This window comes from Scophthalmus maximus, chromosome 5 (assembly GCF_022379125.1).
Source record: "Scophthalmus maximus strain ysfricsl-2021 chromosome 5, ASM2237912v1, whole genome shotgun sequence".
Classification (NCBI taxonomy): Eukaryota; Metazoa; Chordata; class Actinopteri; order Pleuronectiformes; family Scophthalmidae; genus Scophthalmus; species Scophthalmus maximus.
In genome coordinates, this window is record NC_061519.1 from 562,516 (window position 1) to 588,387 (window position 25,872).

The window sequence follows — 25,872 nt, forward strand, 5'->3', positions numbered from 1 at the left end:
AAACAATAGGAGGGCAAGGTTCCTGGACTTCTCTTGGGACGACTGACCGCAGAACAGGCGTATTATTCATCCGGTAGTAGCTTCAAATGTTCTCCGCAAGGCTCCGACTCCGCGGTCGAGAAGTCCCGTTCACTGACCGGGAATTAGCTCAGCTGACACCTAGCGCTGCCAGCGGCTAACCACCACCGAGCGGCTAACAAACAGCGGCGTCGCCTGTCACTCAAGTAACCACGCCCCTAATTATGCAGATTTTTCAAACCGTAATATAATATAAATGGGCGAGTTAGAAAACCCCCCCAGCCAGCCTCAAGCGGGCATTTAGTGAACTGCAGTTTATAGCACTTCCGCATAGGCTTCATTTCAAAGCCTCAGAGTTGGCCCCTTGTGTATGACCCATTTAAAGGTAATTCAACAGGTGAAAATCTGCATGGGTTATAATCTAAGACAGAGCAGGAGAAATAATGAAGTTATATGGATAATTGCAATAATTTCTTTATTTTATAACATAACCCATTACCATATATCGTCATGATAATTACAGTGTAGTAATATTAAACATACAAAGGCATACAAACCCACAAAGGCATACAAAATTGCTCACAAGAATCGTATTTCTTGTGAGCAATCCATGCCTGATTACGCTATAAACGTTTCTCTTACAAGAAACATTAAAGTTTCACAAAGACATATCTTTATAAAGTTGTGTAATGAGAGTTTGATCCACATAAAATCAGTTTCTGGCAGACGACCACTTTTTGGCAGCACACCTCTGCAGTGGCCCTCCACTCCTTCCTGGTTGCTCTCAGGCTGTGGCCCTCCACTCCTTCCTGGTTGCTCTCAGGCTGTGGCTGTGGGAGGATCCAGGACTGTTGCCAGCTGGTGACAGAGCCGCTCCACTGACACAGCAGCAGCAACGAGACACGCAGGAAGAAAACTCCCAGTCGACATGCCTCAGGTAAGAACTGATTCTCAAACTTTTATTTTATTACTGAAAAAACAAAACCTGCTAATTAAAAAAAACAAGACATCGGACGGGGGAATGTGTGAAAAAAAAACGCCAACTTATCAGTCCGTTTTCTCGCCAGAATCCTGTTTCCCCCCGTCACGAAACTAGTCGTTTCCAGATGGACAAACTTTACAGATTGAGCAACATGCGCAACGACTGGTTAACGGACGGTCTCCCACTGAAATCGTTCCGGGATAAAGAATTATGCCACAGACACGGAAGCCATTGTGCTTGACCGACCAGAGCCGAGTCGGAGCTCCGCAGCCTCGAGCTCTTTTTACTGGAACTTATTTGGTGGTGACGCGGCCCCTCCCTGAGAAGCAGCACCGTGGAGCATTAGGCGCTGTCATGCCTCTACAGCGCACTAACAACCTCAGGCTTCACTAGTCTATGACAAACTTTACAGCGGACACACTTGTTTACCTTTAGTAAAGAATACAGTAAGTTACTCGGGGTGTGGCTGTTTTTTGTACGGGGCCTAGGTGAAGCTCAGGCAGAAATCCTGGATTGTGCAATGCAGAATGACATCTTCATTCTATTCTTTATTCTTTACCATGAATTAAGACGGCTGGCTTCCAGTGGGGACTATGCCACCTCTGACCTAAATTGTACCGGGTCTCTGCCCCAAATGATAATAATAATAATAATTGTAATAATGAAGATACTTTCCTCCCCAAAAACCAGTCCATATCAAGTCTCAATCGGTTACATCCTGAAGCTGAACATATTCGATAGTCACGGCTGAGAGCAGGTTGTAGAACCCACTCTCTGATGAAGATACTTTCGCAAAGTGTTATTATCAATCCTTTAAAAAGTACAACTTTATGGAGTTTTTGACTAAAGATTGTCTGGAGAGAAAAGTTGTGATTTGGGTGTGGTAATGGGTACTACAAAAAACAACCAAAAACAGGGAATAAAACTTTATTTGTTCTTCTTTGAAACTAATTCACAACATCTTAATCAACCAAAGTACTTTTTAAGAAAGGTTCAAAAGGGACTACTGGAAAAAAGTTGACATACTTACTGTGGAGACAACTATCAAACTAAAGCCTCCATTTCCTTTTGATAGATTTAACTCATTTTTTGTTTTTAGACTTACATATATTTATACATGAAATATTGAGTGAGTATAATAAGCGGTGAAATGTAGTACAGTAGTACAGTGTGCCCTGTCTAGAGTCAGGATATTGGCGCTGTCTGGGAGAGTTTTCAGTTGCAGTGCAGAGGGCTTGCAGTGGCTTGTGGTACATCAGTCAGAAAGGGTGTGGTTTTGACAAAGCTGTTGGCCCACAAGTATTGAATAACTGTAGCAAGACTGGAGTGTGTTCCTCTGAGATGAGACAACCATCTTTTATGGTGTTCCAATGCACATAAACATTAACTCAAATGAGCATGTAATATGAAAGATATTATCACCAACTCTCAGGCTCTAAGCTGCTTTTTAGTCCTTTTGCGCAAACTCTTGCTTTTTCAGCACATTTTAAGTTTGGTTTCAGTCTCGTGTTTGTCAATGTTGTGTCCAGCAGCAGTTTCCAGAGAAACAATGTCCTGCCTTCACTTGTTAGGAATTAGAAAATGAAGCACGTATTTTTACTTTGTTTCACACGAAGCAGGAGAAAACGACTCTGTGGCGGGATAAACAAGCATGTTAACCATGGATGACATATAGGATGTGGAGAACGTATTGATCATATATATTTTATTGCTGGAATTTCCATCAGGTCATATTTTATTTCCAAAACATGATTTGAAAAATTTGTCACAACAGCAAAATAACATTTAATTCGATAATGTGTCACTGGAAACAAATATAACATTTTATTAAATAAATAGAGTGAAGTTTAGAGAGAACGAAGAACACAGACATGAGTAACCGACAGTGTATGAATGCGATAGAAAAAGTATATTCCAGTGTGAATGGGTGAATGTGACTTGTGCCGTAAGTGATTTGGGTGGTTAATAAGATAGAAAAGCGCTATATAAATATAAACACCGTCCATTTACCTTTTTACTGTATATAAAGATGAACAACATGGCAGCCATTCATCACCCTGATCGCTCCCTGGTGGTTGATTGCTGTATAGGTCATAAACCCCTGCCCCCCCATTTTAGCAGATGAGACCAACAAAAAAGTACATATTAAATATATTTTTCTCATTTCACAATTTTTTGGAAAATTTTCCTGCAAGTTTGGTTTCTAATTAGTTATTTGATGCTATAAAAATAGAGTGAAATATAATTATTGACAGCTTAGACTGACTCGCGATTGGTCATCTGTGACCGACAAGACGTTTATACTGCAGCTCCACATCATGTTCTCTATTGTGCAGACTTTGGCTCCAAATGACGTCGATCCATCCATTTTCTTCTGCTTATCCAAGATCGGTTCGGGGAGGCAACTGGCTAAGCAGAATGCTCCAGGCTTCCCTCTCCCCAGCCATGCTTTCCAGCTGATCCTGAGTCGTACCCAGGCCAGATGGGATTTGTAGTCTGTCCAGCGAGTTCTGGGTCTACCTCTAGGTCTTCCCCCAGTTGGACTTGCCCAGTAAACCTCCAAAGGAAGGCTCCCAGTTGGCATCCTGTACCGGTCCGGTACACCGGCCGCATTACCGCTGACGCCGCCCCAGTCCTCCTGTCCATCTCACCCTCAATTTTCCCCTCACTCATTAACAAGAGCCCGAGATACTTGAACTCCTTCACTTAGGGCAGCAACTCTCCCCCAACCAGTAGAGAAAAATCCACCATTTTCCAGCAGAGAACCATGGCCTCAGACTTGGAGGCACTGGTCCTCCAAATGATGTCAAAAGTATAAGATGTCCCATATGCTGGATATTTTAGCCTCATTTTTATACAAAGGGAGGAAGTGGAGACGCATCAACCAGTTTTACATACAGTGTATGGTCTCAGACGATAGCTACGTTTACAAAAGTTTACCAGATTTGTGGCAAACTAACATAATTACTCATACTTCAGACCAAACTGTTGAAACTATCACTTTTCTACATGTTTGTTGAACAGGTGGTTTGATTTAGAACTTAATTGCCCTTTTACTTTTCACTGCAAAAAAACCTAACAAGCGTAGTTGTCATCACTACACATGGTTAACAGTATCCACTCTGATTGCTCCGTGTTTGTGTATGAGTATGTACTGGCTAAAGAAATATTTTTCCCTCAGGAGGTGGTGGAGACCAAAAACAAAGCTAAAAGAGAGGGAACACAGGATTTAAAGTCATCTCATGTACACACACTCACATTGAATCATCATGTGACTGCTGGATGTGTGACTATGCGGTTTCCTTATTCTCAAGAGAATTTTATAAGGTGATGTCATATGTTGACCCCAGGGGGCAAAAACACGATGAATACTACATTAAATAGTTGTAATACTTTGTCCTATCTGTACTAATTTACTATTAAGTGATGGGCATTATAACAGTCTCATAAAATTTGATTTCAAGTTCATTCTTGAACTTGGAAACAATCTCATCTGCTAACCAGACCTGATCCACAGAGGAAGCAAATGAGAAACGAATGAAGACAATAAATGACGCATGACTATGTGCTTACTAACATTTTTCTTGCCCCATGTTTGTTCCTTCCTCTTCTCCACAGATCTCAGACCTGGAGAAGGCCATTGACACGCTGGTCACGCAGTTCCACGCTGCTTCAGCTGACAATGGTCCAACACTGAAAACTGATGAATTCAAAGGTCTTTTGTCCTCCCAGATGCCAAACCTGGTCAAGGTAAAATTACACTCATTCTCCACGTGTTTCCTCAGTGGGTGTGGCATCAAACCTCAGCTCACACAAAGACACACTGGCCTCATACACTGGCAGACACACAAGATAAACACACAACGTGTTTGTCTACCTGAGCATAAACATGTAGTGAATTATTGAAGGAGAATTAGAAATTAGAAAATGAATATTCACTTTGTTTTACACAAAGCAAGAGAAAATTAGAGGATAAACACACACATAGATGAAATGTATGATGTGAAAAAACACACTGATCATATATATGTTCAGGGTGCGATTTACAGGAGGGAATGTGTGGGACTTCGCCCTTTCTGGTCTTCATAACCCCACCTCTGCTGAATTATTTTTATCCGTGGGGAGGGGGGGCAAAATGTATCCCTCCCTAAAAGTGATCAATGCTACTTCACCAATTGACTATATAAAATACCTAAAATAGACATTTTTAAACTAAGTAAAGTGCTGTAACATGAACAATATCTGTAGTGCAATAGAACGATAAAATCCGAAATGGACCATCCACCTGTCAGCACTCGTCTTTGTGAGACAATAGATGACATCGGCTAATTTACCTAATGATCCTGGGTTCATTAGCCTTGATCACTGCACGGCTTTTCAGAATGTCACCAAGCACAAATATTTGGAAATGGGATTTAATTCTTTCATGTTTTGTTTTGTTGTACCTGCGTAACGGTGGTCCAGCCAGTCAAGTGCATGTAGTGCAGTGTGTGTAAACTAGCTAGCGCTCTCTCGTGCAACTCCGCGGTTTTGGCCTAGTGGTTAGTGCGTCGGACTCCCATATTGAGGACCCAGGTTTGCGGCCCGGCCAGAGCAGTAAAATCACAACAACAACAAAGAGAGAAACAAGCTCTCTGTTAGATATCTGTTAGATTCAGTATTGTATCCTTGAAAACTTGTTTTTCACCTTTTACTTTATTTCCTCACATACATTTGTCAGACAATGTATAATGAAACCTCAAAAAGATGGGTCAAATTATTTAGTAGTCACTTTGAAATGATAATTAGAGAAAAACAACTGTAACATAATGATTTTATTTTGTGCAAGTTTATGTCCTACAAAGTAATGATAATAAAGTAGAAACAGGCTAATTCTTGCTTAGTACAGCTTGGCTCCTAGTATTGTGCACGATAATATTTAGAAGTTAATAGCTTAGTTTTGGGAACACAGAGGTCTTGAAATGAGTCTGACTGGACTCAACAGGACGAAACACAGAGGCAGACAGACGACCAGATAGTCGACCAGACAGGCGATCAGACAGATGATCAGACAGACGATCAGACGGGCAATCAGACAGGCGACCAGACAGACCATTAGACAGGTGATCAGACACACAATGAGACAGGCGATCAGACAGGCGATCAGACAGGCGGTCAGACAGGCGATCAGACAGGCGATCAGACAGACGACCAGACAGACGATCAGACAGACGATCAGACAGGCGGTCAGACATGCGATCAGACAGATGATCAGACAGACGACCAGACAGACGTCCAGACAGACGACCAGACAGGCTACCAGACAGATGATCAGACAGACGACCAGACAGACAACCAGACAGACCATCAGACAGGCGAGCAGACAGATGATCAGACAGGCGATCAGACAGGCGACCAGACAGACCATCAGACAGGTGATCAGACAGACAATGAGTCAGATGACCAGACAGACGACCAGACAGACGACCAGACAGACGATCAGACAGGCGGTCAGACAGACGACCAGACAGACCATCAGACAGACCATCAGACAGGCGATCAGACACACGATCAGACAGGCGGTCAGACAGATGATCAGACAGACGACCAGACAGACGGCCAGACAGACCATCAGACAGGCGAGCAGACAGATGATCAGACAGGCGATCAGACAGGCGACCAGACAGACGACCAGACAGACCATCAGACAGACCATCAGACAGAATATCAGACAGGCGATCAGACAGATGATCAGACAGACGATCAGACGGGCAGTCAGACAGGCGACCAGACAGACCATCAGACAGGTGATCAGACACACAATGAGACAGGCGAGCAGACAGACGACCAGACAGACGACCAGACAGACCATCAGACAGGCGATCAGACAGAGGATCAGACAGGCGGTCGGAAAAAAGATCAGACAGACGACCAGACAGACGGCCAGACAGACCAACAGACAGGCGAGCAGACAGATGATCAGACAGGCGATCAGACAGGCGACCAGACAGACGACCAGACAGACCATCAGACAGGCCATCAGACAGACCATCAGACAGGTGACTAGACAGACGACCAGACAGGCGACCAGACAGGCGATCAGACAGGTGACCAGACAGATGATCAGACAGGCGATCAGACAGGCGAGCAGACAGATGATCAGACAGGTGATCAGATAGACGATCAGACAGATATAAGACTGACGACCAGACAGGCGATCAGACAGGCGATCAGACAGGCGACCAGACAGACGATCAGACAGAATATCAGACATGCGATCAGACAGACGAGCAGACAGATGATCAGACAGACGACCAGACAGATGACCAAACAGGCGACCAGACATGCGATCAGACAGGCGAGCAGACAGGCGAGCAGACAGGCGATCAGGCAGACGATCAGACGGGTGATGAGACAGGCGATCAGGCAGACGATCAGACAGGTGATGAGAAAGGCGATCAGACAGACGATCAGACAGGCGATCAAACAGACGATCAGACAGGCGATCAGACAGGCGAGCAGACAGGCGAACAGGCAGATGATCAGACAGGTGATGAGAAAGGCGATCAGACAGACGATCAGACAGGCGATCAGACAGGTGATCAGACAGAAGATCAGACAGGTGGGACACAAGCCAACAGGTTAGATAAACTTATTTGGATGAGAACAGTAAACTCCAAACTTGTAAATATTTATCATAGATATTATTAGTGATAGTTCAGGTGTTTGCATTCAGTATGACCTCTACATGAAATTGTACATGTAATCTAGATAAATAGTTTGCCTGACAGTGTCAACGCCACCACTGAACAATGAAGCTCGGGTTAGTGTTATCGTCCTGAGAAAGAATTTGTGGATTTGACGTTTCTCCACTAGAATGACATCCTTGTAAATGTAGCTCATAGAAAAAGATAAGATATAACAGTTTTGGTGCCTTGTCAGAAATGTTTTACATTGGGGCTTTGTTGTTGTGTAGACGTTTCTGTCTCTCTTGTCTAAATACTGTCTCTTTTTATATCCAACTTCTTTTTACTGACATCATGTTCCCATTTGAACTTTGATAAGTGCAGTGACAATAAAGTGACAATATAACTGACTGACGATAACAACCAATTAGTAATAAAACGAAATGGCCGAAGTTTGGCCTTCTTTTTCACAGTGCATACAAATGTTTTTTTAAATGTTGTCCTGTTGTGTTCCCAGGGGATTGGCACAGACCAGGGAATGGGTGAGATCATGCGGAAGATGGGTGTAGGTGAAGGAGAGGGCATCTCTTTCAAGCATTTCTGGAACTTAATCCAGTCACTAGCCACCTCCCAGCATGGCCTCCTCAGTGGCCCAAAGGGCACCTCATGTAGCTGCATCCTCCTGTGAAGAGCAGGCTCTCAGCACAACACATCAGCAAGCTCTGAGTTTCCACCCTGGAATTTAATGAATCACAGTAACAATAGATAAATCACTTTATTCAGGTGTCGGACAGAATACAAAGGTGCAAAGTTTTTCTGCACACAGCAAGCTGTTCCCAACATGTAGGACTGAAACGTTACAGGTTTTCATGCTGTGGTGTCCATCTGACTGGTTTCAACATCATGCTCCGACTAACATACTGCCCAGCATCCTTTGCATCAGTTAAAATACAATTCAGGCTAGTTTACATTTCTCAGATTGTCCTGTGATGCAGCTAAACTGAGACACAGTTTCGGTGTCAAACTGACCACATGCCTTCAGTATGCTTGAAATATACAATGTCATCCTTATAAACGCACACACATTCCCAACATCAATTCCAAGGTGCATTCAAGGCCGCATCGGTCCCATTTGTGAAAAGTGAAGTTTCACCTGTCTCAGCCTCTATACGCTCGCTTTCTCTCGAACTTTTTTTTTCTCTCTCTCTCTCTCTCTCTCTCTCTCTCTCTCTCATTTTTGTCAGTGGGAAAATTCAATGATACTCAAATGTCGCTATCATTTAATTTTAATTCCTGCTTACAACAACAGTTCACCAAAGCAGAACAAGTCTGGTGGAGAGGAGGATCACGAGGGAGGGTTGGCTGACCCCGGTTGATCCACACTGATAAAACCCAAGTGTCACTCTGTGGTTATAAATGGATCGTAACACTTTACATGTGGTCAAACTAGTTTGAATTGGATCCTTCAGACACTATGTGACGATCCAACAATTACTTTGTTTGTCTGATTTTGAATTAACTGGTGCAAATAGCTGCTGGACATTATCAAAGTCAGAGTCATTAACATTGTCACTTTCCATTATTTGTTATAATTTTATCATATTTTTTGTTCATGTTTGATGTTGATTAATGATGCCTTCAGATCTCCCATCACTAAAAACAGGATGAATGGCCCACCACTGTGGTATTCAGAGCTTCATCAGTAAATCGTCCAACAGCTCAAAGCTCAATAGAAGTTATGACAGTTTTGAAAATGGTGGAACAAGAGCAGGGTCTTATGGTGTCCATTTTTTCTCACTTGCTTAGCAGTGATCATCTCACTAGTTAACCACTTAAATGCAAAGCATATATTTTATGTACAGTTATATAGTGTAATCAACACGGCAAGTATTTTGCAGGCACATCAATATATGGGCTGCATCATCTAACAGAGTTGAGGCCAGATCATTTGAAATATAGAGTAGGAAGTTTTGTAACATTTAAAGAGAATTTCTTTCTTCCTTTGTGACTCCAAGATCAATTATTACTGCAATTCCCAGTTCACAGTATCTGTTATGGCCTGAGGCCATGGCAGTTTACACAGTAACTTTTCATTGTAAAACCTTGTCTGAATCTTTAAGTATATGATACTACTCTTCTCTATTTGACCTCATATGCAACAGAAACATAACACAAAATTAGAGAAATTCTTTCTGAATGTCAGCATTAAATCTGTTTAATCTAGAGAAACATCTCCGGCAGAAACTCTCTAAATGTGAGCTTTATAGTCCCTTTATAAGTTTCTACTAGTAATGCTTTATCCTCTGTGATTCTGCATTTTCTAAGTATTTATATTTTGTAATTCTCTGTATTCTGACCTTTGACACCATAAGAAAATTGTGTAATAAACATATAAAGAAATATTTCATTTGTTATTGTTAAATCATTTATTGGTATAATAAGAAAAACAATCAATAGTTTGTATTAAAGGGCTCTAACAGGTGTTGTGTTTTAGTGCTTTTAATTAGAACATTATCAAGATTATTCCCATTCTTCAAACTATGAAAATATAATCAAATGAGTTCCAGCAAACCATTTTATTTCAGGGTTATATCAGCATCTGGCCGAATACCACATCATCAGGCCGTTCAGAATACTAGATTATATAAACTAGATGAATCACAGGTTACACCAACGTTACGGATTTAAATTCTCATGGAAAGTGGGAGTACATCCTCTCTTGAGTTTCTTTCCCTCAGGTGTACCTCGAAAGAATTCTAGATAAGATGAGAACACGTATTTATTCATGACTTTGACCCGGCCAAAGATGTCTAGTTCTGTTTGCTCGTCATGGTTGACAGCATTCATCATCTGCTTTGATTTGATGTACAGGGCATTTTCCTTTGCAACAACTTGATCTAACCAAATCTGTCTGTTCTGTGGAGCTATTTCATAGTTGTCAACAGTGCAGCCATAGAATCCTCGTTGCAGATGTTCCGGCCAGGGTTGCTCAGTAACCATGGGGTGGTCATCTCCAACAAACGCTGTGCACAGGGTGCTGTCCGTCCCACGTGAGCGACCTACTTCACAGCCTATGACACTCATGAGAAAAAGTGAGAAGGTTCTGAAGTTGCGCACAGATGCTGAAAACACTGCTGCCATGAAGTAACGACCCCATCTCTCGCAGTTATAACTACACTGTTGGAACTGGAAAGTCTGTCGACAGAAATCATTGAACTTTGACGCTTTGAGACCCTGTCTCAGCTCCTGGAGGGAGGACTCGCTCTGCTGCTCATTGAAATTCTGACGGAAACGTTCAATCTCAGCCTGATTTTCAGTGCCCATGAACTTCCCTACGAGTTTTGCGCTAAGATTTTTCCTGTGTACTTTGTAAATGCATTCGTTGAGTACATAGTAAAGGTCTGATGCAACTTCCTCTCTGGCATTGTATCTTATCTCCACAAGTAGATCCTGAATGTTAACAATATGCTTGAAAACAATGTTTTCTTTTTCTTTGGGTCTGGGTTCTATGAGCCAAATCGCCGTCATGTGTCTTTGATCTTGGTCTGGGACATAATCAGGTGCACGTCTTCTTTCATTCTCCTCAAAGAACAAGCTCCAAGTAAGCCCCTCAAGGCAGTCTATAAAAGGGTACTTTTTGCGCAGTTCCATTGGAACAAACATTTGAGGATTTCTTGGCCACTCAAATGTCTGAAGATACAAAACACTTCCTTTATAATGAGGGGACACTGGCCCTGCACAGCCAAGTTCCACTTTGGTCAGCAGGTCGCCTCTGTGGTCTAGTTCAGCAATGACTTTTCTGCTGAGGTCATGGGAACTCCAGACTCCGTCACTTCTAGTCATTATCTCTCCATCAGATCTCACAGACAGGAAGGAGTTGTACAGGTGCAGCTTTGTTTCCACACTGAGAGACCGGAGAACTTGAAGCAACTGCAACATAAAGTTTCGGTCATTACCAAGGTTGCAGCTGATGATGCTGATGGTGCCAAGATGACCAAAGATTCTTAGAGCGTTTAAGATTGACATATATCTGGCAAGTACCTCTGAGCCATGACCAGCTAGCGGGGCGGTTTCATTAGTACCTTTTCTGCCATGGCCTACTAGTATGACATCATGATTTCTAGTAGGAAAGAAAGAGCTTCTTCTGAGAACATGCAGTACCCCCTTCTTGTACCTCAGCAGAGTTGATACCCTGGGGAACCTCTCATATAGGTAAGTGGCTGACTCAATCACTACAGGGTCCTCTTCCATAATGACTATACTCAAATGACTGTATTTAGTGTCTCTAAACTCCAAATCCACACTAGTATTACTTCTACTTATTTGTTTGGACTTGGTGTGACTGTAAGGAGAATCTTTGGGATCAAAGCGTGGAGGGTCCAACCAGGCCGGAATCATCTGAAGATATGTCCTAGAAACAGATAAGGGGAGGGTGAGCAATGAGCCAGTGGATCAACTACTCCCACTGACTGAATGTAGCAGTGTTTCAGTTGAGCGAATTGTAACACACACAGACACACACACAATTCCTATTAAGTCATGGATTTTCCTGTCCAATTCTTTTCCGGTATAAGATTTTTTGCAGCTATTTGATATAAACAGATTATTTTCTACCATAGTATAGGAGAGTTAAATCCACAAAAAAAAATTCTTGCATAGTCTAACATGTAATCAGTGACAATGCTAACATTCTAAATGTTTAGCAGTTGATGTTTCAGAAAAAACAGAAGCGACGAAAGCCAGAAGACAAGAAATATCCGCCCCAGTTGATACTGCCACAAATGATTAAATACGTCCCAGGTAACGTTTCGGGAACAAGGCCTTCTTCAGCCAAAGCACAAAGCAGAGACACTATACAAATACCTGTATCAAGAGGTCACCTGACAAGTCATATACCCAAATGAAAAATAAAAAGTATACTACTTAAAAACATGAGCAGTTAAGAGTGGTTAAGTGAGTAACAAGTATTATTTATCTTCATTTTACATTAGAAAAATAGACTCAGCATGTACAATGCAAAGTATACGTAAAGATATCTTAGCAGTACACAGTCACAGGGTAATCATATATTTTGAATATGCAAATACATACATAGGTGCAAACATATCCACACCTATACAGTTAATGTACTTCTATATATACACACAAGGGGTGTTGAAATGAATCGTTTCTACGATGCATTGAGATGCGGAAGTGGCCGATGCTGCATCGATGCAGTGACGGACAATAATCGATTATAGATTACTGCCGTTACTTGTTGATTTTCTGACCGCGGCCGGACAATAAAGTTTTAGAGTTCAAAATTACTTCCTGGTAGTAGTAGCGCCTGTCAAGGAAATAGCGGACCCAGCTCAGCCAAGAATTGATGCTGTAACCGAGCTCTTATTGTCACGCCTGTACTGTATCATTTATACAAAATAATGACACGGAGACCGTAGTATGAACCAGCGTGATCCAAGAAGGAACAACAACAACTTTATTTATCACCATCAAACACTACAACGCATCCACTCCCTTCTTCCGTTCTGCCCTTCACAATAAAACCTCAACTTAAAATCACTCAGCATTTTGCTGAGGCAACCCAAAAACAGATTCCAATTAAAATGTAATGTTACATAAATAAATTAGCTTACACTACGTTGCTGTTTGCTAAGTGTCCTTTTTTTCGGTAAAAATATAAAAATAAAAAAGGAAGTTCATATATATCTGACTGCTTTGATTCATTGATGAAAACGTAGCCATGATGTGCAGTAATATCAAAAATGGAAGATGCTTCGCATTGTGATGCATCCTGATGCATCGTGAAATCAAATTGAATCATATCGTTGACAGGAATCATAATAGAATCGAATCGAATCGTGAGACCAGTGAAGATTAACACCCCTATTCAATGCTACCTGTCCTTTTTTGTGTTCCAGATTCATTGTGATGTTAGTCACAATCAGGAAATGCTCTTGTCCTGTGATGTTTTGTAGAATACAGGTTACAGCAGTGGAGTAAGTTATTGCACTTTTCCAAAACATAAGGATTTATGTCTTGTTTTGATGACCATTTTCACACTAATAATGTAGATGGTAAGCTTAGCCTCTATTTATTTTGATTGATCATTTAATTTAATTTATTTTATCATTTAAATATTTTCATTTATGAATAAGTGCACTATATAAACTAACAGTTTGATGCCATTTTAGTATTTACTCTTGTAAATACTCCTGTTGTCTGCTGTGTTCAGACTTAAGTGTTGTTGTGGGGGGTTTTCCACATTCAAGAAGTGTCCTTTCTTGGATAAAATAAAAAAAAGAAAGGGAATGCTTAGAGTCTGACTGCTTGTATTAACTGATGAAAATGTAGCCATTGTTCAGTAAAATAGAAAATTGAGAGGAAAACGCATTGTTATGCATCGCGATACATCGTGATGCATCGGGATATCGAATCGAATCGAATCGTTGACAGGATAATCGTAATCGAATTGAATCGTGAGGATTCACACCCCTAATATACACACACATTTAAATGTATGCATTAATATGTACACATAGGATTAGAGGAAAGAGCAGGATGTTTTAAGATGAGCAAAAAGAGAGGCCTTAATGACATGAAACACAATCAGGTCCTTAAAAAATATATTTTGAATTTCATGTCCTATCATCAAAACATTATATTAGTGTGTCTGATTTGTCTCATCAGACGGACTGATAAAACCTGGTGTTCTTTATTCCAAGTAAAATAAGTCATTTTTTTCTATATCTATCCTATTAACACAACAATATTTTTACAGTATTTCCCATCAGAATTGTCATGTCAGTTCTAGGCCGTGTGTTGCATGATGTGGGTCCTCACCTGTTTCCTACATTAGATCTGAATGGAGTCCTTTGAATACTCCAATCTGTAAGAACAAAAGCATTTAATGACTGACGCTTAGTCCACTGGTTTTCAGCCATTAGTGTAAAATGCTGTTCATCTGCTGATTAGAATATTTATTGGTTCTGCTAATATGAATTGTTATTTCAAACACTGATATTATCATTATGAATGTGGTTTTCACTGTTTTGGTACAGAAGAGTTGTAGTAACAGAATTACTAATTCAATGGAATAGTGTAATTATATTTCACTTGCAACATGTTTTGCTTTGGTTGGCTTCATCAAAATGCGATACATGAGGTGGCAAATTAAAACAGTATCACGTGTCTATTTTTGAATTCCTTAAAGTGCGGTGATCTTACCAGCGGTTATTCCTGCTGCTAAAGACAGCTGCATGATCAGATAAAATCCAAAGGGTTTCAGCATAGCTGTGAGGTTCTGTGAAGTGTAGCTGAAGTGCTGATCACTGTGAACTCAGGCAGACAGAGGAGCTTCACATCATAACTCATCCACATTTGGTTAGATAAGAATGTAAATGTCAAAATGATTTTATGAGCCAACGGTTTATCAGTTAGACGCTGCTGGCTGTGCATAGTTTTTGTCTATTCACTGCAGGTACAATATGACATTGATTAAAACATATACATCAACATGTTCTCTTTCTGCTTTTACTGAATCATTGACGGTGACAGTTTGACTGAATATGTAGCTCACAGAGAGATAATCACACATCCAAGTCACGCTGAATATTAAAATGACAGCTCCAGCAGGCTGGAGCTACATACATAGTATGTGATATGATCTCAAATAACTGAATGTATGTATGTATGTATGTATGTATGTATGTGTATATAATTGACAGTCTATCTATTCAGTACTCATCAGTGTGATGAGAAAAAAAGAATGAAGTGGGGGTTGCTGTAACAGGACAGTCATTGACTAGAGCAGAGAATATGGAATTTTTGGAATGCAACTATACAAGCGTTGCGTCCGGTGTACGCCTTTGGTAACTGGTACAGGCCTGGCAGTCATAATTATTCACTAAAGCAGTTGAACGGATATTGTTAGTCCTCTTTCCCCACCTATATATTGGCTCCTATATGGGACAGTAGTATGTGGTAATCAGACAGGTCGAACAGTGAGCAGCTGGTCTGAGTTGAGTTGGTTTCTATTGATTTAATTGACTCCAATCAAAGAGAAAGTCACCTTGATACTAACACACACAAACACACACACAGACCCACACAGAGACCCCAGAGAGAAAACATTCCTTGTCAACATATGCTTGTGGTGTAAGAATGATGAGCAATAAATTTTACTGATACTTCACTGGAACTCCCTCTGAAAACTGATGTCACTGCCATGTTCTTGAGTTGGTTGTCTCATGCAGTCACCAAGAAGCAGATGAGAGACAGCATTATATTCGTCTCACTGTTCCCCTTAGTCAACCTGTAAGTCAGCAGCTTCATGTTTGATGCTGGGAGCTGTACTGCCTGTTACCACATGGCTGTTTCCAGGTCACTGCTAATCCTCTCCAATCTTCTTTTCTCCCCATTAGCCATCTTACCTACTCCTTTCTCTGCTGCGCGCTCCATGAAGCCCGTCTATGACTAATTTTACATGCATAGTTTAAACCTTAGTTTGGTACTGCAGTTACTGCTGATTTCTACTCTCTGAAGGTGTAACATGACAGGCAGACCAACATTTCGATCAACAGCGGAACTCCTAAAATGAAGATGGATGATGAATAAATAGAAGTAGCTTTAAGAAGAGCTGAGAACGGACTGTCTCAGAGAGCAAAATCCTGTGTGCCTCAAATTGTTGTGCATGTCATATTTGACTGATTCTCCTACAACAGCTAGTTTGTATGTGAAGAAGTCTGAAGAGATGATACATCCTGGTGGGAGAAAAAAATCACTTAATTTCTTCAGCAACGCATCAAGATAGAGATCAAGGACTCTACAAGACAACCAACAGGTATCTATATAGATTACACATTGTGGACCATAGTCAAATGCTTTTAACCATTTCAACCACATTTTTTCAAATTACAAATCAACTATAAAGACCAATGTAGTATCAGTGAGGTTGAAGAGATAAAAAAGGACCTGCAGGAATACTTTTTGTTTTACTATGACTGATTATAAACACAACTAGAGCAGATGTACCTTTAGTGCTGTTAGGCAGAGGCCACCATATCCTGCTGGGCCCAGTTGTTCAGAAGTTGTCTGACTGGATTTTGGATAATGGATTGGATCAAATCTTGGAAATGGGTTGTTAAAAACTAAAAAACAATTATGGCTTTGGATTAGATCCCTCAGACCCTGATTCTGAACTTCTGAAATGAAAAACAGAAAGAGCAGAAACACAGATTCATCTTGTAGAGGTACAAATCACTCTCACCCAACAACAGCAAACCAAAACCAGATATAGATTCATCTCCTAAAAGCACAGCTTCAAACTTTATATATATTTTATTCATTTGTTGTGGTTCAGATGAGGGTCTGACTGTTTTAAAGACATTTAAATGGAAAGGGGTTCTTCTATTGGGTTCTGTGCTGTTTTTTATTTCTTCAAAAAATACACTTTAAGTGACTCTACCCGTGTTGCTGTTCACATATCAAGTAGTCTTCAGTGTGATATGTAGTCCCATTGAAAGCACTGTAAATCTGGATTTGGTAATCTTAAAAAAATTGTATCTGTAACAGGGTGATCCAATCCAATGTTGCTTTGAAAAACTGGGACCAAGTAAGTAGAAGCAAGTAAAATGGATTATTTGATCGTGGATAGCAAAACAGGATTGCCAAATCTGGATCATTTTAATCCAGATTACATTTTTTGATCAACTGGGCCTGGCTTTCCGTTTCTAGGATGGATCCAGCTCCAAACAGATTTGAAAGGATATTTCATTAGACCCACACCCATCGCCATATCTGCAGGACATAATGAAGGCTTTCTGTTTAAAGTAACCAGAAATTTTCTCAGACATGACAAAACTCTTCCAGAGAGACAGTAAACATGTACAACCCATTCTCAAAGATTGAGTTGGATTAACTTTCAGAATCACCTCCTTCAATCATTAACTTGTTTTGCTCACCAATCAAATGCAGTTCAGTACATACTACAGTATTAACGCATCACTTTCAAAGGCACTTCTCTGACTTTACTTTTATTGATCCTTCTGTACATTTTGTTCCATTACCATGCATTTACAAAATGTAAAACTTGAATAAAAGACTTTTATTTGAGTATGATTCCTCTTTGGTATGATCTTCTGCATTAAGATTAGATACAATGAGATAATCCTTTATTGATCCACATGGGGTAAATTTGGGAATGGAAATAAGAATAATATATAATGGAATGAAGATAAAATAATAACAGAACTATATAGAACAATTAGACACAGGATACACACATTTTCAGGAGTGGTAGTGCATACACATACACACACACACACACACACACACACACACACACACACATTTTAAAAGGACGAAACTTTTAAGCATTGCATTGTGGGATTATTAGCTCATCCATGACCATGGTTGCAGACCCTTGCTGATGATTGCCCTGCCGAATGTTTAGTTGCCACATCAGAGTCAGTTACTTTTCCAGGGCTGAGTGTGGGGCCATTTTCTAATGTGACCTGAATGGACCTGTATTATTATTATTATTAATAAAGGAAGCATTTCTGAGGGAATGCGCTGCCTTATTTGGATTCAGTGAGACACCCGGACGGAGGCTCAACAGCCACTGTTTGAGACCTGAGAGAGTTTGGGACGGCCCGAGCTGTGATGTGTGCGGGCCGCCTGTAGGTGGAGGCTAGAGTCCCCTCGGCTGTCTGTTGGGAGGAGGCTCTTAGGCTTTGTTGTTATTGTAAAGGCTAAACTACGGTGGCCCTGAGAGTTCACAGCCCTGCAACTTAAGAAAACATCTTCATCAATTTGACAACACATGCTCAGCATTTAGAAAACACGCTGCAAAGACCGCAACACAACAAATTAAGAAAAAGCGATGCAAAGACCACAACACAACACATTAAGAAAAGGCAATGCCAAAAGACAGCAACACAACGGAAGTGTTTCCAGGGGACACTTTTTTTCACGTATGGTTAAAATAAATCAAAAACACGTACTTTTTGTCTCATTTTCCAACACCACTGACGGAAAGAGAACCTTAATAGCGCTGTGACTCAAAGTCCGCATCAACAACAAGCGTGTCCAGACGTGTGCATAACTTTTAAGTGTCCTCTGGAAACAAAAACACAAAAAACACAAAAAAAAGTGTCCTCTGGAAACACTTCCGTTGTGTTGTGCGGTCTATTTACAGGGCTTTTTCTTGATGTGTTGTGTTGCAGTCTTTGCAGCGCTTTTTCTTAATGGGTTGCAGTCTATTTGCATTGCTTTTGCTTAATGTGTTGTGTTGTGGTTTTTGAAGAGCTTTTTGTTAATGTGTTGTGGTTTTTGCAGCGCGTTTTCTAACTGCTGCGCATGTGTTGTCAAATTGATGAAGATGTTTTCTTAATTTGCTTGTGTTTTGTCTATTTGCATGTGTTTTCTTAAGTTGCAGTGCTGTGAGCTCTCAGGGCCACCGTACTACACCACGGTCAGCGATTTTCACCTCACAATGTAACGTCCCTTTTTTCCAGTTTTCCCCGGAGCAGAGGCAGTGATGTGGGGGGCAGCGGCCATTCTGTTCGAACGGTGAAGGAAGAAGAGGAAGAAGAAAGGGGACGAGAGGACGCGGTGACGGAGGAGCATTCACAGATGGGATGACGGCGGCATCCTGTTGCAGGGACAAGAGAAGCGACTGGTTCTGAGGAAAGGCGGCGTCAAGGTGAAACAGCAGCACACACATTGGTTCTGGTTCTGGTTCTGGTTGTGACTGCACACTGGAGCCGAGATGCCAAGGTGCAGAGGCTCAGTGTGGAGCTGAACTTTGGCCTCCACGTGTTTCATCAGCGGGACCAACAACAGATAACTTTATTGTTTCTTTACCACATACACACGCACGTGCGTTTGTCTTTCTATAGTTGTGAGGGCCCCATTGACATAATGCATTCCCTAGCCCCATACACTTACCTATTACCATTACAATTGAATGCCTGACCTCAGCTCTAACCAATCTCCAACCTAACCTGTTGAACAGTGAGTATAGATAGTGCAACCTGTTGCACTGCGAACTAGAATAGCTCTCAGTAGAGCACAGACCCCTGCCAAGGCCCAACAGTGAAAACCTAAATCTGGATTTTTATTTGGATCTGAATCAAATTGCGCTCACTCTTTTTCATAAAGGTCCATGCATAATTCCCTGTGAAAAAACAACAACACTAAAGCCGTATCTCGCCATGTTAAAGAAAATGACCAATCTTAAAAAAATTTAGATCCCCAGATCCACACCTAAATTGATTCGATTCTCTTTTGCCCCATGTCCCATCCTTCCAAGTTTCCCGGAACTCAGCGGTGAAAATCATTGACGGTATATTAAAATGGACTTTTGTCCAAATGTTATGCGCCATGCACGAACGTAAATGATTCAATCCACAACAGAAGAAGAAGTAGAAGAAGAAGAGTATGAATATGAATATGACCCAGAAGAGATGCACATCATCATGTAAGTTACTGTTGCCTATGAAGCATTTACATCTGATGTTACATGGTGGTAATATACACTAAAGAATGCTGGATGGAGCTGCTGCGTTTTATTGTAGTCTTGTAGTTTAACCACAGCGGACACACGTCAATAACATCCGACGTCGCATAATGACGTAGTGTAGTGAAAGTCGAGTTGGATTCTCTGAGCAGCTCTGTCGGCTTTTCCTAAGTCCTATCAGTCCTCCTTTACGCCTTTCCTTGACCTCATGATGTTTTCCACTGAGTTCAAGGAATAGTAGATAGGAAAAGTAGGACAATCTGAATCCACCCTTTTTTTTAATCTCGAATGACCAGCAGGTGCGACTCAACTGATTGAAAAAGGCAAGGCAACTTTATTTGTCTAGCACTTTTCATACAGCAGGGAATTCAAGTGAAAAGTCTATGAGAAAATGGGACTCATGTAAGAACATGTATTCTTATCCTAAATTTCTCCTACATTTGTTCATACCGTGAGTTCTCATGAACCGGCCATGTTGGATTCATCAAACGCTTCTATCTATTTAAATTCCATGTAAACAAGATGAATGTCACCTGCATGCATAAATCCAGCTTTAGCCCTCTCACAGCAGCTGTGCTAATCATGCCCACCTAGCACTGGGCCCGCTGAACCAATTCGGATTGTCCTTCCTATTGTCTTTTCCCATATACTCTTCCTCAGTGGAAAACATCATGGTGTAAAGGAGGATTCATAGGTCTCAGGAAAAGCTGACAGCGCTGCTCAGAGAATCCAACTCCACTTACACTAAACTATGTCATCATGCGAAGGTGGATGTTATTGATGTGTCTGTCGTGGTGAAACTAAACATCTCTGAAGATGGACTACAAAAAGCATCTTGTAGACGACTTCGCCACTTGAATTCTTAGAGTGTTGATTCATGCTAAACATGGACAATCCACTCATATTTATCCATATGACACCATATGACATCAGATGTAAATACTTTATAGGCAACAGTAACTTACATGATGACATATTCATACTCTTCTTTTTCTTCGGATTGAATCGTTTAAGTTCAGGCATGGCGCGTCACGTTAAATATTGCTGCCACAATCAATTGTGGGCCGTGTATTTATCCTTTCATTTCGCATAGGGAGGTCCAGTGGTACACACTTTGCTAAAGGAGATAGGAAAGGAAGCATTGAAGCACCTTTCCAAAACATTCAAAGAATCCAAACAGCTCTTATCATGGCTGCCCATGAAATACTTTCATTTCAGGATTTAGGAACCTTCCTAAGCAAATTTGATAAATTCGACCGTACCCCCACACTCACCGCCAAGTGTTAACAGATATCCTAACTTTGGAACCAAAAAGTGCAGTGGAATCCACCAGGTCACGTAATGTGCAGAGGAACAACTCTCTCCAACACGAGCAGTACAAGGCAGTCAAAAGATCACCATCAACAACACTTAAGAGACTGCATTTACAATTTGTTTTTTTTCAAGGAAATAATTCAATTATGTTCTATATGTTAACATACAAGGGCTGTACAGTGGTGTAGTGGTTAGCCCTGTCGCCTCACAGCAACCAACCAACCAACCACTGTCTTTCTGTGTGGAGTTTACATGTTCTCCCTGTGAATGCATGGGTTCTCTCCAGGTTCTCCAGCTTCCTCCCACAGTCCAAACATGCAGATTGGGGTTAGGTTAACTGGAGACACACTAAATTGCCAATAGGTGTGAATGTGAGAGTGAATGGTTGCTTGTCTGTGTATGTTGCCCTGTTATATGCTGGCGACCTGTCCAGGGTGAACCCCGCCTCTCGCCCAATGTAAACTGGGATTGGCTCCAGTAATATAATATAATAATAATTGTAATCCAAGTTTCTCTGATCTTTGTTTTATAACACATGCACATACATACATCTTATATTTATTCAGTCGGGGGGCTACACAGCTCAGCATGGCTATGGTTATAATGCTTGTCCTGATATAAAGACTTGTCACACCCTGTAATAACATGTACTATATGCTGCTGCACTGAAACAAACCCACTTTCACCTGTGTGTGTGTGTGTGTGTGTGTGTGTGTGTGTGTGTGTGTGTGTGTGTGTGTGTGTGTGTGTGTGTGTGTGTGTGTGTGTGTGTGTGTGTGTGTGTGTGTGTGTGTGTGTGTGTGTGTGTGTGTGTGTGTGTGTGTGTCCGGTGTGTGTGTGTCCGGTGTGTGTTTGTTTGTGTGTATGCACTCATGCCTGTCTCAGATCCAGTGATGGTCTGCTGCGCAAACCAGAGAATGTTGCTTCAGCTAGGATCTCCACCCCCCCACCAAGTCTTTGACAATGTGGGTCAATCACACCCAGTGCTCTCCCTCTGCCCCTACATGTAACTGAGGTCAGTCTCCCTTATTCTGACTGTAATGGAGAATCACAGTCTGCTGTCCCTCACTGTGGCCTTGCTGGGTTTTCTTCACCCATGTTTGACAAGACTGACTCCCAGAGTCTCCTTCCCTATGGGTGAGTAAAGATTTTTTTTAGTTTCTTCATCCTGTTGGTAATGTAGCAATGTGGTAGTTATAAAGATGAGAAAAAGAAGACCACAAGCCTAGGGATGGGTTCCAATAGCACGTTCCATGTTGGTAAAATAGTTGGATTCGTTAAACTCCACGGCACACTAATCGAGGGGTATCACTGCAGACCTCCAAGCGGATGTGGCAGCTCCAGATGGGCAGGGCGTGAAACAAGGCGTTGGCAGAGAAACAGTGTCTGTGATGGTCACTGTTAAGCGATTTTCTGCCTTGGATTTTTTTGACATATTTCCTGCAACTTAACTGGTTGGCCTACAGTACTTACAGTGCTGGTTCATTTCTTCTTCAGTTAAATGACCATGGTTACTTAAGCAGACCAGCTAACCTTCTCTGGAGCAGGTTAAGTTCATAATAAGAGACCAATATCTGTCAACCAATAAAGAGCAGCAGATATTTTCATTAGAGCCCCACCAATATGGATTTTGGGGGGCCGATAGCGATAATTAGGATTAAAAAAATTCTGCTACTGATATATTGGCTGATATATAGCCCCGCTTTACATGTGAACTTCTGTAAAGCTAACTACATTTGTTGATCTTATCTAAAGGAACGGGAACTGTTCTATTGCAAGGCGCACCAAACTGCAACCCCTGAATAAAACAGGTTTGGAATATTTATTCCATTACTAATCAGGGCATTCCATGTGTATATGTACCAGTGGGAAAGAGTAGCTAGCTAGAAGGGTCAACGGGCGTGCTCCCGACAGAGAAAAAAACAATAATTTTCATAACAATAACAAGTCACTTTTAACTGGATAATCTGTCATGGAATCGAATCTTACATTTCAGTAAAATTAAGAATATTCCATAGTGAAGTTTAGAGAGAAAGAAAAACACAAACATGGTTCAGTATCAGTTCTCTGTCTTCCTTCCTCTGCTGCTGCGATTCACTGTTTGCAGGTACTGCTGGTAGAGGGGGGCGGTGTGTCTCAGTAGATACGTTTACCAGATTAATTTCAACCCAACAATCACTCAAGAGTACAGGCAGAATGCTTTCGTTTAAGCTTCTCTGTAACAAGTTGCTATTAACTTAACCTCGGCACTATGGTTGTGTAAAACTGTAATTATATATTGGCCTTTTACTTTATACTGCACAAAAACCGTAGTTGTTGGCAACTCAAGTAAAAATCACTTCACCTGGTTCACTGCATCACATAATCTCTGCTCTGATCGGTGTGTGCATAAAATTAATACATCACAAAAAGTATAGCTTCATTTGAATTGAACAAAGATTCTTTGATTGTGATTCCTGACAGTGTTGATACTTTTGACTCTCGTTCTATCAAGAACAACATGAGGAGAAAATCAAAACTTAATTATCTGATGTCTTCTATTTCAAAAATGATCTCCAGTGTTCAATATTTCCCATGATTATAAATGAACATTTCAGTCAACTGAGCTCATCACATATCAACTACTTCTCTCCTCTGCTTTGGCACAATAAACCATCTGACATTAGCCTATTATTGTTTTTTTTAATCTACTTTCTTCATCATCAGACAAAAAAGCAAAAATATTCTAGTGAGTTTTATATATTATATATATTATATATTAAGTTGAATTTGCTTCGTAGTACAGGCCCCTGATCTAATATGGGGAAGGGATCTGTGTGTGGGGTGAATATTCTCCTCTCTAGCTCTATATTCATCTTGTCAGCCGCTTGTCACCTTATTATTTTGCTAAGCCCCACCCACTTATGAGAGGTCCAGTCACATCTGAAACACTATATCATCCATTTTGCGGCTACTTTGCTTCTTGCCTGTTGCTCTTACATGTAGCTCTGGCCCCTTTAGTTCAATGTATTAGTCAAGGAAAAAAAAAGAGCTGAAGACGTAAAGAAACTTGTGATAATTAAGTGACACTGTTGTTAGCAACAAACATGGTGGGCCAGTATAAAAATTCTCTTGTCAACCAAACAATTAAAAAAATGCTGTATTTAAACTAAGCCTTTTCCTCTAACTAAAACTGAAAGTATGTTAATTTGATTCAAGTGTAATGTAATGCTGTCGGAGCCAATCCCCACACAAGCATTGTTTTGTACCTGGTAGATAAACTTGACTTATATTTTACCAAAAAAGTGTGCTTATTTGAATGGCTCAATAATATACATACATTCAGGGCTGTTTGACATGAATAACACTATGAACAATGAATGCTCTGTAGATCAGCACACTGCAGCCTGCTTATCTGGATGCTTTTAATTGTCCGTGGAAACTGAATGAAAAACATAATCCCAGTCTTAACTGCTGTGAAACAACAGGTAGTCCTGGGAGACATCTCACCTGCTTCAGTAGCTACGATGTCAGCAACACCACCACACTGCTGCTCAGTGAAGGTGGAGACATGCTGTATGTAGGAGCCCGTGATGCTGTGTTAGCACTGGATGTTAGCCACAAGGACGCCATCATACTGATGAACAAGGTGGGCAACAATCACCGTTTGACTTCTGCAGTACTGATCACTGATCATCATTAAGCTGAAATAGACAAATATTGACTTTGTCTAAGTCTAAGTTGTCAAAGTGATTGCACAGTGTAATGTGATAGAAAAATGACACCAATCAAGCTTATATTGGTCCCCTATGGTAAATGCATTATATTTATATAGAACTTTTGTAGTCTTATTGACCACTGAAAGTGCTTTACAGGACAAGTCCTGATCACCCATTCACACACATTCATACAGCGCTGCTATTTTCTACACTTTTTCTATCACATTCATACACTGTCAGAAGAGCCATCAGAGGCAATTTAAGGTTAAGTGTCTCGTCCAAAAAAACATGCAGAATAGTTGTCCTCTAACTTAGAGGACAACCGACTCTACCTCCTGAGCCACAGCCGCCCACGAGATTTTATGTGCATCACTGTCAGGGGTGGCATCTCCCAACTGAACTTCCAGTAATTTACATTTACAAACGTAATATTTTAAAATCTACAGCTGTGTTAATTCAATATATCACATACACAGACTGTTAAATCAACATGTAAATAATCTAAATATAAGTATTCATATCAGCAGGCACCAAATATTTAAAGACTCAGATCCGGAGCACAGCCAAAAGAATGTGAAATAGAAATATTTAAAAACCTAGTCAACTTTTTTGATTCAAATATATTTTTTGCTTGTAATTATCTTTGTGTTTCCCTTTATTAAGGAAAAGCTAATTATT

At 40.9% G+C, this 25,872-nt stretch overlaps 3 protein-coding genes across 9 annotated transcripts in view; 2 read left to right on the forward strand and 1 right to left on the reverse strand.

Moving 5' to 3' along the window:
• The first annotated feature begins 797 nt into the window (after window positions 1–797).
• s100v2 (S100 calcium binding protein V2) lies at window positions 798–10,067 on the forward strand. The gene is made up of 3 exons (XM_035633319.2): window positions 798–955; window positions 4,619–4,750; window positions 8,183–10,067. The coding sequence occupies exons 1-3, from the start codon at window positions 947–949 to the stop codon at window positions 8,351–8,353; spliced, it is 312 nt and encodes a 103-aa protein (XP_035489212.1). The 5' UTR covers window positions 798–946; the 3' UTR covers window positions 8,354–10,067.
• Window positions 10,068–10,222: 155 nt separating this feature from the next.
• On the reverse strand, window positions 10,223–14,985 carry LOC118310399. 3 transcript variants are annotated; one of them, XM_035633317.2, is made up of 4 exons: window positions 14,890–14,985; window positions 14,506–14,551; window positions 11,707–12,076; window positions 10,223–11,595 (listed from the first exon to the last, which is right to left on the reverse strand). In XM_035633317.2, the coding sequence occupies exons 1-4, from the start codon at window positions 14,951–14,953 to the stop codon at window positions 10,342–10,344; spliced, it is 1,734 nt and encodes a 577-aa protein (XP_035489210.1). In that variant the 5' UTR covers window positions 14,954–14,985; the 3' UTR covers window positions 10,223–10,341. The 3 variants fall into 3 exon arrangements, with proteins under 3 accessions (XP_035489210.1, XP_035489209.1, XP_035489211.1); XM_035633316.2 differs by having other exon boundaries at window positions 10,223–12,076; XM_035633318.2 differs by lacking the exons at window positions 14,506–14,551; window positions 14,890–14,985 and adding an exon at window positions 12,973–13,290 and having other exon boundaries at window positions 10,223–12,076.
• Window positions 14,986–19,053: 4,068 nt separating this feature from the next.
• sema4ab (sema domain, immunoglobulin domain (Ig), transmembrane domain (TM) and short cytoplasmic domain, (semaphorin) 4Ab) overlaps window positions 19,054–25,872 on the forward strand; it is a 33,316-nt gene continuing 26,497 nt past the window's right edge. The window contains exons 1-4 of one of the 5 annotated variants that reach the window (XM_035633469.2): window positions 19,054–19,366; window positions 22,382–22,633; window positions 23,252–23,307; window positions 24,964–25,124. In XM_035633469.2, coding sequence (XP_035489362.2) covers window positions 22,593–22,633; window positions 23,252–23,307; window positions 24,964–25,124 — 258 coding nt within the window. In that variant the 5' untranslated portion in view covers window positions 19,054–19,366; window positions 22,382–22,592. The remainder of the gene's footprint in view (window positions 19,367–22,381; window positions 22,634–23,251; window positions 23,308–24,963; window positions 25,125–25,872) is intronic. The other 4 variants (XM_035633471.2, XM_035633467.2, XM_035633470.2 and 1 more) reach the window with 4 other exon arrangements.